Source organism: Harpegnathos saltator, unplaced genomic scaffold, assembly GCF_003227715.2.
Source record: "Harpegnathos saltator strain DR-91 unplaced genomic scaffold, Hsal_v8.6 scaffold255, whole genome shotgun sequence".
In the NCBI taxonomy this organism is placed as follows: Eukaryota; Metazoa; Arthropoda; class Insecta; order Hymenoptera; family Formicidae; genus Harpegnathos; species Harpegnathos saltator.
Window position 1 is genome coordinate 1,624,364 of NW_020230045.1, and position 16,444 is coordinate 1,640,807.

Below are 16,444 nucleotides of genomic sequence, written 5' to 3' on the forward strand. Positions count from 1 at the left end.
GCATGGCGATTGCCGACTGCGACGTCCATAAGTCGCTGCCTGCGAGCTGAAAACGCCTTTAACGCCTATACGTACCGTCAGGGAAAAAGATGTCTTCCGGGAAAGAGGAAAACAGCAAACAGGAGTAAATTCGTTGGCAAAAGTCGAGAAATGATTGACCGGTTGCCTTACTTAAGAAGAATGATCATTAAAAAAAGCACCGTTCTTAGATCCAAGAGACTCCGGGGTGCTTTCCCCACATTTCACCCCGGATATTAACGGAAAATGAATACGCCCTCTCTTCTCTTTCTCAAGCTGGATCCTTACTTCCTTACGCCGTGGAAGTTCCGAGCGCTTTTACAGCCGCGATTTATAATGCTCCTCTCCTCCGTTCGGGAATAAATTTGCGGACAACCGAGTAAAGGACGCGCGATAAAATTCCGGTAAGACGCACATGCGATTGCGCGATAAGCGCGCCACCCGTTCTCCTTCGATCTCCCAACGATTCTCAAATTTGTCACTCGGAAGAATTCGCGTTAGACCGCGCGCCGCCGCCGGCTCGTCCTATTTACAGCGCTTACCCGAACGTTCGTCTGGATTTCGTTATCCGCTCTCCGACGTTTCGCGTACGCTCGAGAGAATGACGACGCCGTCGCCGTCGCCGCCGCCGCCATCCTCACCGAGAGACGCGCTCCTGATAATAGCTCCTTACGTATACGTATTGCCGGGGCTGCCAATGTGACGAGGAGAGAAACGAGCTGTCGTCACACAGCGGAACACGTATTCGCGCTACGTGCTCGCGCGAGCATTCCGCTCACGCACCGCGCCGATCGCTTTCGACGAACGACGCGATCCTCCCGCCGCCCGTCTATCAGCTGCCGCTCCAGCGACAGCAAGACGAAGCGGAAGCTGCTTTTTATCAGTCGCGCTGCGCGCGCCCCGATGACCCCTCGCCGTGTGGAAAGTGCTCCCGCGCGCGATTTACGAGCCGCGCCGGTTATCAGGCCGACGACAGCCGTACCGCTTTATAGCGGGCTTGATACGCGAGTCAATTCGCGCGCGTGCACCTGCCTGAAAATTATCGCACGACGGCCTAATGAGCTGTGACACCGCGAGCTTAACATCGACGCGTTTGACATCGCGCTCATTTCCGTCTCGAGCGTATGAAATGTTAACTAACGGTTCAATTTTATCGAAGATGTACGTTACAATGCGATGCTTTTTAATACGATATTAAAAAGAATATTTAATTTTTAAAATCTAAATCTAATACGGTATATTAAAGAATTACAAACGGGAAGTCGATTTGCCGTAGAGTTTCGGGTCAAGTCGAAATTTGCTTTCGATATCGTTGTTCCCGTCGGGTGATTCGATATTTTTGTAGAAATATTGTTCTCAGCATTGGTCCTTTTCAAGATGTTAAGCTTCTTATTTCCTCGTATAATTGACCAGTATCTCGCAGCTTAGAGTGTCGACTTAATTGACAAGTGACCTGACAAGTGGAATTGACAAGTGGATATACATTGAGTATCTTCCGTTCACATTTTTACACACGACAGAATATTATCCGGGCTTTTATCCGTTGTTTAATCATTGTGTCGTGTATAAGTTATTTGGAATCTTCCATTTGAATTTTCCGATAAGAAATTCGAAATTATTTATCGTATAATCTAATAGTATCAATCATGTTACCGAGCTGCTCATTTGTCTAAACCTTCATCAGCATACGTTTATACGTATTCAAGTCTCAAGACGACAGGAGCTCGCGTTTCGAATGTACGAGCGTACAAGTAACTTCGTCGAATCTATCGATCGCCTGCGTTCTTCGAATACATGAAATAACGTCACAGTGACGCGCGGGGTCTCTTGCGTCGAAGAGCGCTTTTTGTTTCGTCTCTCTATGGGTGCGGTCCATCAATCGCTACAAAAGCTTCGAAGCGTTTTTACTTCTCTCTCTCTCTCTCTCTCTCTCTCTCTCTCTCTCTCTCTCTCTCTCTCTCTCTCTCTCTCTTCGTTTGCATCCGAGAAATAGAACGAGAAAGAGAAACGCTTCAAAGCATTTGTAGCGATTGCCGGACCGCACTCTATATCGATCCGTTCGCGAGTTACGGCTCTCCGAAGGTATTCGTCTGAAAGCGAGCACTCGTACATTAACACACCGACGAGCAGTGGCGCGCGTGGACGACGAAGTGGTGGACCGAGCGCGGTCGAAAAGTCCGGGGAGTCGAGAGGCCACGCGCGGTGACCTTAGCGGAAGTGGGGACAAGGCCGCTTACGCGGCGGCGGCGGCGGCCATTTGTCGCGGTATGTTTACGCAGGCTTCCTGGAAGGGCTGCTACGGAATGCGGATGCGCGCTCCCATCCACGCTTATATAATAGCGGCATCGGTGCGATGGGTGCCGCTGCCGCCGAGTCCCCAAGTCGGCAGCGTCGAGAGGCGATCGAGCGCCGCGCAGTTCGCTCGATAACGCTCGTCGATATCTTCGTTTGTAGACGTCGCAACGACTTCCGATAAAAAGTGTTGCAAAGCTGAGACTCCCGCGCTGCTGGTGAGCGAGAGACCGTTGCGCCTGGAATTGAGGATTCATTCGTGAAATTTATAGATCATCGTGACGAGAGACATTGTCTTCGAGCTCGAGCGAAAGTTAATCTGTATGACAAGTGAAGAACGGCGGCAAGCATCAGTTTTCTGTTTCTGGGATGGATGTAAGATGCAAAAAAGAAAAGGCGAAAGATGCAATACTGAGAGAGAGAGAGAGAGAGAGAGAGAGAGAGAGCTTTTTCTCTGACTATGATATCCTTCAAAAAAGAAATTCAATTCGTTTCGCGAAATTGTACGCGAAAGGAGGATACAAAACTTGTCAGAGTGTTATCAATCAGTCTCCAGCGATTATTTTCCATCGCGCAGAGAATATCGTGGCGTAATTACAAACGCCATTTTATCATTGTCATAAATTGCTCGATTTACTTCCTTCGGATCTTCCGGATTCCTTCCTTCTCCCAAACTGCCGCTTTCGAACAGCGTTCGCGAGGATCGTCTTAACTCGATTTCATTATCCGCATTTTCGAAACGGAACGACAGCTCTACACAAGGCAGGAAACGTAACGGATTACGAGACTAACTGTTTCATTTCGTTTCCCACTCAATATTCAGTCGCGAGCGCTAAGTGGCGAGTAATTCCTCGCATTGCAAACAGTCGATCTTCGCGTGGAGGGTGTACGAAATTTCTCTTCCATTTTTAGAACAGTCCAACGTGGCGTCGACGCCTCGAGGGCTTTAGAGTTTAAGAACGAACACGCGGAACAACGGGAAAGACCCTTTAACACGCAAACCCCTTATTTTCGCCGATTTAAAGGGAAGCAACTCGTGCAGGCTGCAACTGGCAGGGCTGCTCTCGTAATCTTCGGAGCCCCGAGCTCGACATGCAACCGCGTTCCGCTCTGTTCCCGGCAGAAATTTCTTATCGCGCGCGTTTAAAATAAGATCTAACCTCTTCGTGTATATAGCAGCACGAAGATATATAAATTGTTCTTCGGCCGTTATTAACGCAACGTAAGTAAGTGAATCAAATGATAATTTGCGAACGCTGCTAAACCGCTCCACCGCAAATATTATTTGACTACAACATCCGTCATCGCTCTCGCTCGCACGAGCTTTAATCGTTAACTAATGCATCGCATCAAGCAGCATGCTTCGCGTTTATATTCGGCATTATGTTTACGCGATACAAATATATCGCGTGCTCGATGAAATTTTAGAAGGGGGTAAATACACACGCCGAGCCGCAACACCTCTGATTGAGCTAACTTGGGAGATTTCCCAGCCCTGCATTTTAATGGCGATTGTTCATAACCTCGCACCGTTCGTTAATTATTCACTCGGCTCGGCTGTGCGATCCATTGACGATTAAATATGAATGATATTCTGCGATAGCGCATGAATAGTGCATGTTATCGAGAGGCATCGAGAGCGCACCGCGACGCAACACGGACGGAATCGGTCGGGACCGGTTACAAAGCGACGTATTCGCACGAAAAAGACGGCCCTGTCACGCCGCCACGTTACCACTCTTTTTTCTCCTCTCGGCGAATTTACTGGCGGGCCGCCGTTACTACCTTTTTTCCCCGCCGACTACTTTCGACTCGTTTCGTTTACTTTAAAAGTTTTCGCGCAAACTATCGCCACTGTGTGTTCGCACGTACTTACCTACCTACCTACCTACCTACCCAGCCAGCCAGCCAGCCAGCCAGCCAGCCATCCAGCCGGCTAACCAGCCAGCCAGCCAGCCAGCCAGCCAGCGCTCGCAACAAACCCGGTAACGATGCGGGCCGCTTTCGTGCCGATTGTTTTTTAGAATTAACGTGATTTCGGCCGCGGCTCCATTATGCAGAATACCTTTTCAGACGGTAAATTGGAGCGGGATTCGGACGCGGGGCAATTTGCCGGCACGGTTCCTTTTGTTCCCCGGCGCGAGCATTGTCCGCTTGTTTACCGGCGCGTATGCCGGAATATTAAAAATAATATTTTTCACGGCCCTTGATACGCGCGCAACGTATGACGTGACGTATCATCCCGATGTGAAATATACACACAGTGTCTTATTGAAGTTGCAGCTCGCGGAGAATTTTGCGATGCAATCTCGTAAATAATACTGCCTGCCATTGTTTTGAAATGGAAAGGAAACATTCGCGTATTCGGCCACTCCCGCGTGTTTTTCATTAATATCGCGCGCGCGTGACGAATTCTTCAAATCCGTCGTCTTTGCGCTTGCGACTTCTTTATGTTCAGCGTATTACACATCGTGGGTCGTCGGAAAATTCGAGAGAAACACACGAATGTCGCTCGATTTGTTCGGCTTAACTCGCTCGATCTCTGTTCGATGTAAATTTCGCTGATACGGAAAGCTATCAGTTCGATGGTGAGTCACTAACGCGCGAGATTCCCGATGCAACGGTCCGAGCATCGATTCTGACAAATTTGCGTCGCTACAATGGAGGTAAAAGCGAACACGACAATGGAGGTAGCGCGCACAATTGCGAAAAACGCGCTCGATGTCTGCTCCGCTCGACGCCGCGAACGAGGAGATAATTTACGAGCGAATACGGCAATGTAACTTGCGGCGACCTTGATCGTTCGGCCGCGAACCTCCGCAAATCCTCTTAGTCGCTTTCTTCGGCCGAAACACGGCAAAGCCGATAACGCTCGTTATGCAGCTTTATACAAGATGCATGCGGCTTCGTAGTGCAACGTTCGCCGCGCGGCCCATAATTGAACGTTACGTCCCGAGTTTTGCGCTATAATCCTGCTATCCGACCATTAATATTAATTCAGGCACGTTGCAAACACTTACGGTGACCGCGACAGTTCGTTTAAATAATAACGCCGTTAATGCGACGGTAAATTAATCAAATAATTCAGTGTCCGAGACGCGACTTTCGCGGCTCGAAATCTCGTTGCCACGTGCGCGCAGACAATTTCGGCTTTCCCGTGAGAACAAGCACGCTCGGTGCTCTGCTTGTTATAGCAGTTCGGCCAAAAATATCAAGCGTTCAGCGACCGCTTGGAATTTACGAATAAATATTAACCTCCCGGCAAACGCCAGGAATCGGGAGATTCGTGAAGAGGGTAACGCGCGATTTCGCGCCGCGATTCTCAGTGTTGCGAAATTAGACATATCGGCCGCGTAATCGCTTTGCCTCGGCCTCGACAGACGAATGGAAAGTTTCTCCGCCGCGGCGTCGTCGCCGGCGCGCCGCGCCGGTTCGACGGAAATATCGCGAGGAATCTTGCGAAAAGCAATACGGGGCCACTTACAAGCCGCAGCAAATCCTCTTAGCCGTTTCGGATTCTCGAAGGGTGCCGGCGAGAGAATAACCGCCGCGGTGGTTCTCCCGCTGGCGCCCTTTAAACCAGATGACGATTAGCGTCGACGCGCGAGATTTAAGATTCGCCAAATCTGGCGATTACCCGAACGAGCTAAGACCGTCTGCCGGAGAAGAAGGAGAGGGAGATGAAGGAGCGAGCAGACGCGGCATGGGAGGAAAAAGGGACGAGAGGCACGAAGCCGGGAGCCCGGATTCGGGCTGAAGAGATTTCTGCCCTCGGGCAAAAGACAGACGCAGAAGAATGGTGAGATCGTTGGATAGTCGAAGACTCGCCGCTCGCTTCGATGAGATAGACCGGCGATGAAATATGAGCGGGGATCTCGTTAACGATGTATCCCCAAGAAAAGACGACGAGTTTCTTAACGCGGCTTTTTTGCCGATCGCGCGACAGCGAAGTAAATCGGAACATATTTCGCGTTCTAGGACTACAAGGACCTCTCTCGGAAGCTCCATCGTCACCGTATCGATAGCCACCTGTTCTTCGAAACTTGCCTCGAATTTACAGTCAAATCTGAATTCTCAATAGAATCGTACGATTTTAGAATTACGCTTTCATCATTTGCAATCACGATTCGACTGGCGAACTCGCGTCTAATTCTGACAAGTAAACCTCGGGGAATGTCAGACGCCGATTTGTTTCCAATTTTTTATAGTTATTTTTTACGTCAAAATATGAAGAAATCTGTTGTCATTTTTAGCTTAAATCAATTTTTTCAATTTTTTCGAAATTTTTGAAGTTTTGCACGAGTACACTATTTTATACACTATTTTATACATATTTAAAACAATATTTCTTAAAAATATATATATCTGATTTGTTGAAACTTGCATACACATGTCGCCGATTATGAATCAACCATTTTGTAAAATTGGCGGATCTGGCTGATGTCATTGTTGAAAAAGTGTTCAGTTTTACGCTACGTATTCGACGTTGGGTAATCTTTCGGCTCACTATCCAGCAAACAAGCTCATTTTAACGTCAAAATCTGGTAAAAAATGAATTAAGAAATAAACAAAAAGCTTCAGAAATTTCGAAAAAATTGAAAAAATTAATCTAAGCTAAAAATGATAACAGATTTCTTTATATTTTGACATAAAAAATAACCATAAAAAATTGGAAACAAATCGGCGTCTGACGTTTCCCGAGGTTTACTTGTAAGCTGAAACCCGAGCGTCTCCTATGCAATAAAAAGTCAGACAATAACGACGATTAATACGCAAGCTTTGCGATCAATAGAGTGAGACGAGTGTACAGGCAGATCTTCCTGCGAGAGGAATCCCCCTTTGCTCTCACGATTGACAACTGTCAGTTTACCCTCAGGACTCCGAGAGATCTCTACGCTGCGCGTACGTGCGTGCGTGCGTACGTGCGCGCATGTGGCAATCCGAGGACTAATAATAGTAATAAGTAATAATTATCGCGTTTATCCACACAAACGTGAGGCGATAGCGTTGAACCGTAAAGTTCCCCCGCCGCAAACCACCTTTGACCCGTGTAGCTATCAGGCGCGCAGCCGAGGGAAAACTTGATATTCTTAGAGTTAAAGGGCTCCGACGTTGCCCGCAGGAGGTGGAGGGAAAGAGTTAGAGAGAGAGAGAAGAGAGTGAGAGAGAGAGAGAGAGAGAGAGAGAGAGAGAGAGAGAGAGAAGAAGGAGGAGAAAGGAGAGAGTGAGAGCTATCACTTTTCGCGAGCATTATGCTCATTTGCATTGCGTGACGAGCCCGTTTTCCGCAAACCCTTACGTGTTGCAAAGCCAGTGTGCGTTGCATGTCGTTACTCCTTCTTCAACTCCTTTTTTTCTTCGCTTCCTCGCTCCCGCCCCGTCCGCGGTAACTCGCACGCTCTTATCCGTCCTTATCCCGACTTTGCTCTTGCGCGCACCGCGCCCTTCGTTCCTTCCTTACGCTTCTCTCCCCCTTAATGAACGCGGTACTCCCGCGCGGACTCTCTCTCTCTCTCTCTCTCTCTCTCTCTCTCTCTCTCTCTCTCTCTTCATCGTTATTGATTAAGTGGCCGCGCGAAAGCGCGCCCGGATTCTTTAATAACGAAATTTCATTGGCGGCTAACGCGCGACGGCAATTTTCCCCCCCTCAAGCCCCGCGGTCCCGCGACAAAAAGTCCGCGGCACGAAACGCGACACGTTATGCTATTTTCAGCGCCGAAATAGTTTCCATTGAGAAACCCTACTGCGTCTTTAAGAAACATCTCGATAAGGTGCCTAAAAGTTCTAATCTGTATTCAACATTTTTTTCGATATTCTTCGTGACTGTTAAACATTTGGTCCCAAGCGTGATAAATAAAGTACCAACAAAACCGGCAAAATTAAAAAAGTAAACGTTATTAAAATAAAGTTCACGTGAAGTAAAACGAGAAAGTGACACACAAGTCGCTCCTTTTATCCTTGAAAGACGTGCGATGAGATCTTCGTCGAAAACTCACTGCGCTGAGAATGCAGAAAGTAAGAAATGAAATAAGACTAATAAAAGACAAATCGCTCGAGTCGAATGCATAATCCGAACGAAGTGTCCCCGTGGAGTATTCCGAAAAATATTTTGAGAATACTGCGCTGCTCGTCTCCGAACTTTCGTGTCGCTCGGGGCGCGCGGGTGGAAAATAGCTCGGGAGGAAAATCGGCACTTCGTCCCGCACGATTAATCGTCGCGAACTACCTCAATTATTCCGCCATAATTATCCCTCATTCCCCGACGAACGGCGCGGGATCATCGCGTCATTCACGCATGAGTTCTGTATCCGCGCTATTATACATCGGCGCCATTGTCTCATCGCTGCGAGCCGTAATTACGAGTCGTCTTCGAGCGACGACAGGAACAATCATTCCCCGATATCGGGTGCATTTGCCGGATTGAAAGGGAAGATATTGAGCGGAATGCAAGGCCAATAGAGAGATCTCCGTTGTACGATAGATCTGTCCGCAGTTACCCACGTACAGAGTGTCGCGAGAATCGCCTTCTTCCTCATCCGCATTCCTATCGCGTCGCGATCCCCCCCGCCCTTCTAGCTAGAAATTTCGCAGGTTGCTACTTGCATCTACCCACGGCTGTTACTTTTTACGAGGCTCCTTGTTCTCAAGTAGCATCGTGGAAGGATAAAAAGTCGAAGCGATTGCTTGATCGTCAGATTAAAGCATTGCTGAAGAATCAGATTTACTTGGGATCGAAGAATATAAGATCTACTTAAATCCACGCATGTTTCCACTTCTCTAAGCTTCAGTCGTAAAAATACTGAAATCACCGAAATCCCTCGGTCGTATCTCGAAAAGTCCTCCGGATTTTCGGCAAAAATCAGCTCCGAATTAGAGAGTCACGCTGACAAACAGAAAGGCGAGAACTTTGGGGACACCCTGTAGACCTCGTACCTACCCGTTCGCCGTCAGCACGCGCGAGGTCGCGTTTTGACGTAATCACTCCTCCGTCCAGAAATCCAATTAACCGATCATTAATAAGGGATTCGCCTTGACGGAAGAGATAATAGTACCCGCCCTGCCCCGCCGACAGCTGCAGTTGCATCTGCAGGTGCACCGCGCTGCGCCGCGCTGCGTCTTGCACCTGTCTTCATTCGCGCGGGGATAAATGGCCGATCCCATGACGACGCTGGCTGTAAGGAGAGCCATTAGTTTCCAGTGATCGCGAATTGAGATCGTCCTTTTCGTAGGGAAAAGCGCAATCATGGTCCGTGTAGGGCTTAATGACGCTGCATTTTAGCGCGCGACGCTTCTTCGGGGCTCGTCGAACGCTCCCCTGCGCGGACGGCCAGCTAACCTCGGCGAATCTCTACTCGAAAGGAGTCTGACTAATTTTCGAACGCACCACTCACACGTAGAACGAGCGCGAATTTTATTCCTCGAGATTGTGCCCCTTAATCAAATCGCGAACCAACACGCTTCATCCAAGGATGTCCAAATTAGGGAGGGAATAGGAGAGCAACTGGGAGTGTTGCACATTTGCATTACAAGTTTAGTTTTAAGTATCTCACGGGTAATTTTAAGTATTCATTCTCACCGTGGTTAACCTACTTAGGCCGGTTTCCCTCCGCGGTTCTCCGTCGCGTTTTCGAAAATAAGCCCCGGTCGACCGCTGTTTCGCGCGCGCGCGCGAATTATTCAACCTTCTCGGCATTGCCTTAATAACGATTTACTGAAAATTACTTCCACGTAAGACCGTTAAGCGTGGTCTTAATAATTTTCATTTCTAAGCCGCTTAGGATCGCTCACATCGCATGATCCTTTCTGGGCGGGCTCGACGTTATATTCGCGGGAGATATATCCGCGCTTTCTAAAATTAGCTATTCATACAAATGATTTATCAGCTCGCGCCCCCTGCGCGCGCGTGTGCGTGTACGCGCGCGTGCGTGAGCGTGTTGTGTGTTTACATGCTCGCGCATCTGGAAATTTTCGAACAATTGTATTGTACCGAGTGTCTACCTGCGAACCTGTGAAATTATTTCAGCAGAGAACAACGTAACGCGGATGTATTCCTAACCCTGGATTAATACGGTAGAAGAGGCTTGTACCGCATAATACAAGAGAGCGTAAATTAGAACGACCATCGAGCTGCTGGTGAGTTTCGTCGTGAGGCACAGCTCGGTATTAATTAAAGCATAACGTTAAACAAGCGACGTAAACAGCCGAATGTTGGATTCGGCACGAAATCGCGGCAACTAGCGCGATCGAATCGCGATCATTTGAATTGCAATTAATTATTTTAACGTAGGAGCGATACCATTGCCGTGCGATCGAGGATATTCTTAGAATGGAATAAAATTAACGAGCGATAACGCGGACGATCGACGTCCGGCGGGAAAACGGAACGGCTGCGAATTGCCAGCCGAGGCAATTTGGAATTACGGTTACGTTCGTTGGAACGAACAAATAAATGTGAAAGATGCAATCGGATTAAACGCAGAATGTATCGAATTATATTGAAAAGATATGTAAAGTGCATCTCGTTTCTGTATGGATAAGAATTCTATATAAACGTATATTTCTTACATTTGCATCGGAAAAATTGTATTCTATTATTAGATACGCGCGCGCGCGCGCACGCGCTTTAAAGCGTTGCTAATTGGGACGCAGGCAAGAAGCTCGTAGCAATTTTCCAATTAGAGAAATGTCTTCTTCTTGTCAAATATCTCTGATAAAATTGATTTACACTGGCAAATAATTCAACGCGGACTCAAGAAGTCCGTGAAGATTATACAATTTGAATTACAAAAGCGGTTTGACTTTTAGCTTCATTAAGATCCCCATTGAATCATTTGGCATTTTCGCTGGTGGAACTGATGTTTCATTGAGGAAACAAACGCGGAAAAATCATTACGTGTTGTATAGATACTTCGCGGCGGTGCCGTGTTAAATGAAATATTATCCAGGGAAAAATTAAGCGCGTGTCGGCTAAAGCAGGGAGATAAGCAGCGCAATCCTCGTGGTGAAAAAAGTAGGAGTTGCATATCCGCAGCATACAATACTGTTGCGAATCTGCCGGATAATCCCGATGTGAGAAAAAAAATGGAGTTACACCGCGCATTTGCATTCAAAGCCGGATTATTCTGGTAGGGAATCCGAGTGCGCGGAACAACACACAATACATACACACGGTAATTAAATGCCTCGGTGACTTCTTGTCCTAACAAAATTATGATGATACAGCGAAGCTTGAAATAAATGACCGGGGCGCGTGCGTTACACACGTAACTTGGCCTTCGATGCTCAAATCGCGTAACGCAAAGTCATTAGTCACGACAAACATGACCGCTTAAGCGCGGAAATTCGAGGCGCAAGACGAATGCCTCAATCAACGACCTCGCCGTGAAGATAAATTAATAAATTAGCTAATAAATAAATAAGCTAGATATATACAAGATTGATTCTGCTGAAAAGCTTGAGTGTCTTGAGTCTTGGTTGTGTTATATTTTCCTGACCTGTGGAAAGATCTTAATTTATTGAAAATATATATTTTCTCAGACTGAAGTACTATTTAGTAACACGACACTTTAGTTCTCTTTTTTCCATTCAGTTTAGTTTTGTAGAAGTTGAAGAATAAATAATTACACAGGTCTAAGAAATAGATCTTCGATATTAATTTCTTTTTATTTTCTCTTCAACTTTTTTTAAGACATCGAGGAATATCTGTTTGAATTTTTACACCAAGTTTGCAATTATGATACAATATTTATTATGACTTTTACAATATTGTTCTAAATAATATTCATTTTTTATTATCATATAGCCGTCTAATATGTATTTCTTCAGAAAGGGTTGCGCGACCACGTCATAGATCTGAATATTTGAATCGTATACTGAATAAAAATTTTAATTTCCAATTAAACCGTATCACTCTCCGGAAATTAAAAGCTTAAAATCTGAAAATTATAGTTAAAAAATGTATATGCGTTACATCGACACGAGGTCGTTTAAATAACGATTTAAATATTTGATTGACTCAACAACACCATTGTTACCATTATAGCGCATATTTCCGTGCGTGTCCACAAAAGACTCACCGCCGACATCTATGGCGCGTATATCTAAAAAAATCATAAGTCGGAGAATGATACGGAAGTGAAATCTCTATCCTCGCGATTTTATCACGACGAAATGTAATTCGAAGACTTTTTTAAAGTTCGTTGATTCGAGCCGCTCGTACATTCATTTAATTCCTCCTCCCTTTTTCACTTTCTCGCGGGCCGTGTGACTGCCATTTTAAATTTCTGAATCCCGTAATTACGCTTGACCTAAAATTACGCGACGTCCGCGGATAAAAGGAAGCGCGAAACATTCCGTATATGCCCGGCCGGGTTTTTAGGCTAATTGAATGGAACTGCGCGGAACAATAATGACGCCCACACAAACACGAGCGGACAAAAGCCCGATGCGATAATTCATTTTACGTATTGGCCGGTGCTAATTGTAGTCTCGAATTTCTCGCGCGTTGCGGGTTAATTACCGAATATACGGATACGCCGCAACGTTGTTTCGCGGTATCCTTACTATCGGATGCCATGTACCAAGCGCGCCGCAAAATACGTCTCGAGGAGGACACGACCGGACAATCAGGGTGCGAACCGCGAAGAAGCGCATGCAGAGTCGAATCGAAATTTCTCGGACGCATTTCGGTTGAAAAGAATCCGAGTTCAGGTCGAAAACTTTCATATAGCTGAGAGAAAAGTATATGATATTTGGAACTATAATGATATAGTAACTAAATTATAGTCCGGATATAGTCATATTTATAGTGAGTATTACCATAATATCGGTAATAATTACGATATAGGCATAGTATAATCAACCATATAATATTTTTACTAAGAATTATAGTAAGTTAAACTGAAATTATTGTATAGATACAAATATAAAATGGTAGGTAAAAGTAACTCTTTTATATAGTCAATATTACCAGAATATTTGCTAAATGATGACAGATGTAATCTATATGAATATTAAATCTCACTATATTTGTGAATGAGAAATTACCATATATGTGGTAAAAGTAACTAAACAATTATTTCAGACATTGACCATATCATTGACTACATATTTGTGTTTATTCTACTATATTTTGCAGGTTCCACCAACTATAAAAATATGGTCGACGCCAAAATGAGCTATAAAATATAGTGAGATTATAGTTAATTCAACTATATTTTTCTATCAGTGTAGATCACAATCATCATATATTATATCACGAAATAATAATGAAAAAACTATCTATGCTTCTCTTTCTTCCTCTTGGCTCGTCTTGATCTGATTTCTCTTATGACTCTCACTCGAATCTCAGGAAGTCGAATAGTTCGACTTTTGCTGGTACGCCGAGGGTGTCGTTAATGGAAAGTGATAGTGACAATAATCAGCAAATACATATAATTCCGTGCTACCACCTCGTGAATCGTAAACCTTCGAAAACTCGTGCCAAATCCGCATCGTCCTTTTTATCGCGCCACTGCCAAGGATATCACGGTCGAATTCGCCGAAACTTTCATTCCGCGCCGTGGTGGTAGCCGCGCCGGCTCGTCACGGCGAAGTTATTCGCGCAAGATTCCAGCTCCCACGCGGAATTTAATCTCATCGAAAAGCTCGCCCGGCGCGAAACGAGCCCGGTCGCGGCGCGGCGCGGCACGGCGCGGCGTCGAGAAATCTGGTCGTGCCACGTGGCGCGCCAGAAAGATATCACCAAAAATCGCCCCCGGCCTCGCGCGCGGACTTCCACGCCGGAAATTAAAGATTCAACGAGCCGAGGGTAATTTCGGAGACGGGGAACAAGGACCGCGCGCGGCAGCGCGAGACGGGCGGACGGCGAGAGGGTTGAAAATGGAAATCGATGCCGGATTCGGTCTGAGGAAGAAGCAGCGGCAGGGGGAGTTACATCCGACATCGTTAAGTCGTATTCGAGGGAAACCGGGAATTCTCGCGGAACAACTATTGATAGTGGAGCGGAAAATGTGCTAGCGCCCATCCCCGTCTCCCTCAGCCTCTATCCCTCACTCCCCCCCCGTCCTCCCCTCGCCGCCCTTCGTGCTCGTTTCCACGGAGATTGTACTTTCTTGCGACTCGCCAAGAGAATTTATTCGGCACATTATGTAACGGCATATCGACGACGTCCGGTCCGTTTCGTATTGAACCGAGCGCACCTATGAATCGAAACGATTCGATTTGTCCCCCTCTTTCTCCCTGTTGTCCCCCTCTCTCTCTCTCTCTCTTTCTCTCTCTTTTTTTTCTTTCTTCTTCTTTTTCCTCTCGTCTCTACTTTCTTTTGTTCTTTCTCTCTTTTTCTCTTCCCGGTGCTCGTTAATGGTCAACCTGAACATACCGCCAATAATACAATTACACAAACGCCGGAAGGAGGAGAAGAAACACGCTCCGCACCGCCGTTGAAAACAAACCCCTTGCTCCTTGCGGCTGGCGCATACGACGACGAAAAAACAGTCTTTCCGAAACACAGCAACTACGTTGTGGAATTCTGTGCCGCGCGACTCTGTCGTGGACTCTGCGAGTACATTCAAATCAAGGTTGTGCAAATATTCGCTTGGCGCCTCAACGGAGTACATGTCAAAGGAGAATTGCGTGCCGCAAATCCCATGTCCCGATTTCTACTTGAGTCTGTCTATTTCGTTCTCTCTCATCCTCCCTCCCTCCCTCTCCCTCTCTCTCTCTCTCTCTCTCTCTCTCTCTCTCTTTCCCTTTCTGAACGCATTGTCTCAATTTCCAGGAGGAGTGCGCGTCGATGATGCAGGACCTCAGCGACAAGATCAACAACAAGCACCACGAGGTGCACACGCACCCGTTGCTCTCGATCTTCAAGATGGCCGAGGTCGAGGTGAAGATGCCGTACAGCAACGAGGCGGCGATCAGCAGGTCGCGGCCGGGCCTCCTCGTCGTTCTGCTCGCGCTCGGCCTCCTCGGGTCGAGCTGCCTCTTCGGCTCGTGACAGGGGCACCGGCACGCCACGAAGAGCGTCGTGGACCGAACGTCGTCTCCCTCGCGGAGGGTCGCCACGTGTCGCGTGCACGTGGTCGCGGCGGGCCCCGCGACAGGGCCCGCGCGGGCGAGCGAGGACTCGTGGCCTTGAAGGGCGCAGATCAACGAAGAGAAGGGCTCCCCGAACCCACTCCCGCCTTCTCCTCGATCGCCACGCGGATCGGCGGCTCCGCGCGGCGGTCACCAGCGGCGCGTTACCGAGCCGACCGCGAATCGCTCGCGCTCACCGCGCCCCGTTCAAGATATTATTAAATGTGTACATTGATGTTTAATGATATTTTTGTTACTGCACCTCGACCGTCCTCGAGCCTCGTCCCCAACCCTTTCGGCCGCGCCATTGCCTGCGCGAGCGCGGGCTTAAGGGGACTGGAGAGTCAGATTGCTGAAGAATCGTGCTTGTTTTTGATAATATTTTGTGACGAACTGAATAAATGTGCTGGAATGAAAATTTTAGATATATTTGTACAACGCACGAGGAGTAGAAAAATTTTATTTATTAACAAATATTCATATAAATATACGATATATATAGCTGAGATGTACTCTCCTTTTCTTTTCAAGTTGTCGTTCTTTTAATATCTCGGCTCTCGATGGTCCGATCAGAGCGAATTTTAGCTAGAAATCTTGAGGAGGCTTATCATTATCCGGTGAACCACTAGAAAAAAGAAAATCGAACAAAATTAACAAAATGGCAGCTATTATTAGGAAAGAATCCAAACTTTTCTGTTCTTTTACAATAAAAGAATTAATATCTCGAAATGAAGTATTTTGACGTAATTGCCCATGGTTCATCTGAGAGCCAGATGAACAAATATTATTGCTTTAAAATTTCAAATCGATACGAAGCTCAGTTTCGGAGAAATCACTGCAAAAAGTTGAACAATAAAATTTCTAGAAAAACGCGTTTAAAATTTGAGTGGACCTATATTTATATGAATAATAAATCGTTAATAAATAAAATTTTTCTACTCTTCGTGTTATATAAATATATGTAAAATTTTCATTCTTGCACATTTATTCAGTGCGTCACAAAATATTATCAAAAACAAGCACGATTTTTCAGTAATCTGACCCTCCAGTCCCCTTA

At 46.5% G+C, this 16,444-nt stretch overlaps 1 protein-coding gene across 4 annotated transcripts in view; it reads left to right on the forward strand.

Annotated features, from left to right (window-relative positions):
* Gfrl (Glial cell line-derived neurotrophic family receptor-like) overlaps nt 1-15,747 on the forward strand; it is a 366,205-nt gene extending 350,458 nt beyond the window's left edge. For all 4 annotated transcript variants that reach the window (XM_025299230.1, XM_025299232.1, XM_025299233.1 and 1 more), the window contains one exon: nt 15,089-15,747. In XM_025299230.1, the coding sequence (XP_025155015.1) occupies nt 15,089-15,307 (219 nt within the window). In that variant the 3' untranslated portion in view covers nt 15,308-15,747. The remainder of the gene's footprint in view (nt 1-15,088) is intronic.
* Nucleotides 15,748-16,444: the final 697 nt, after the last annotated feature.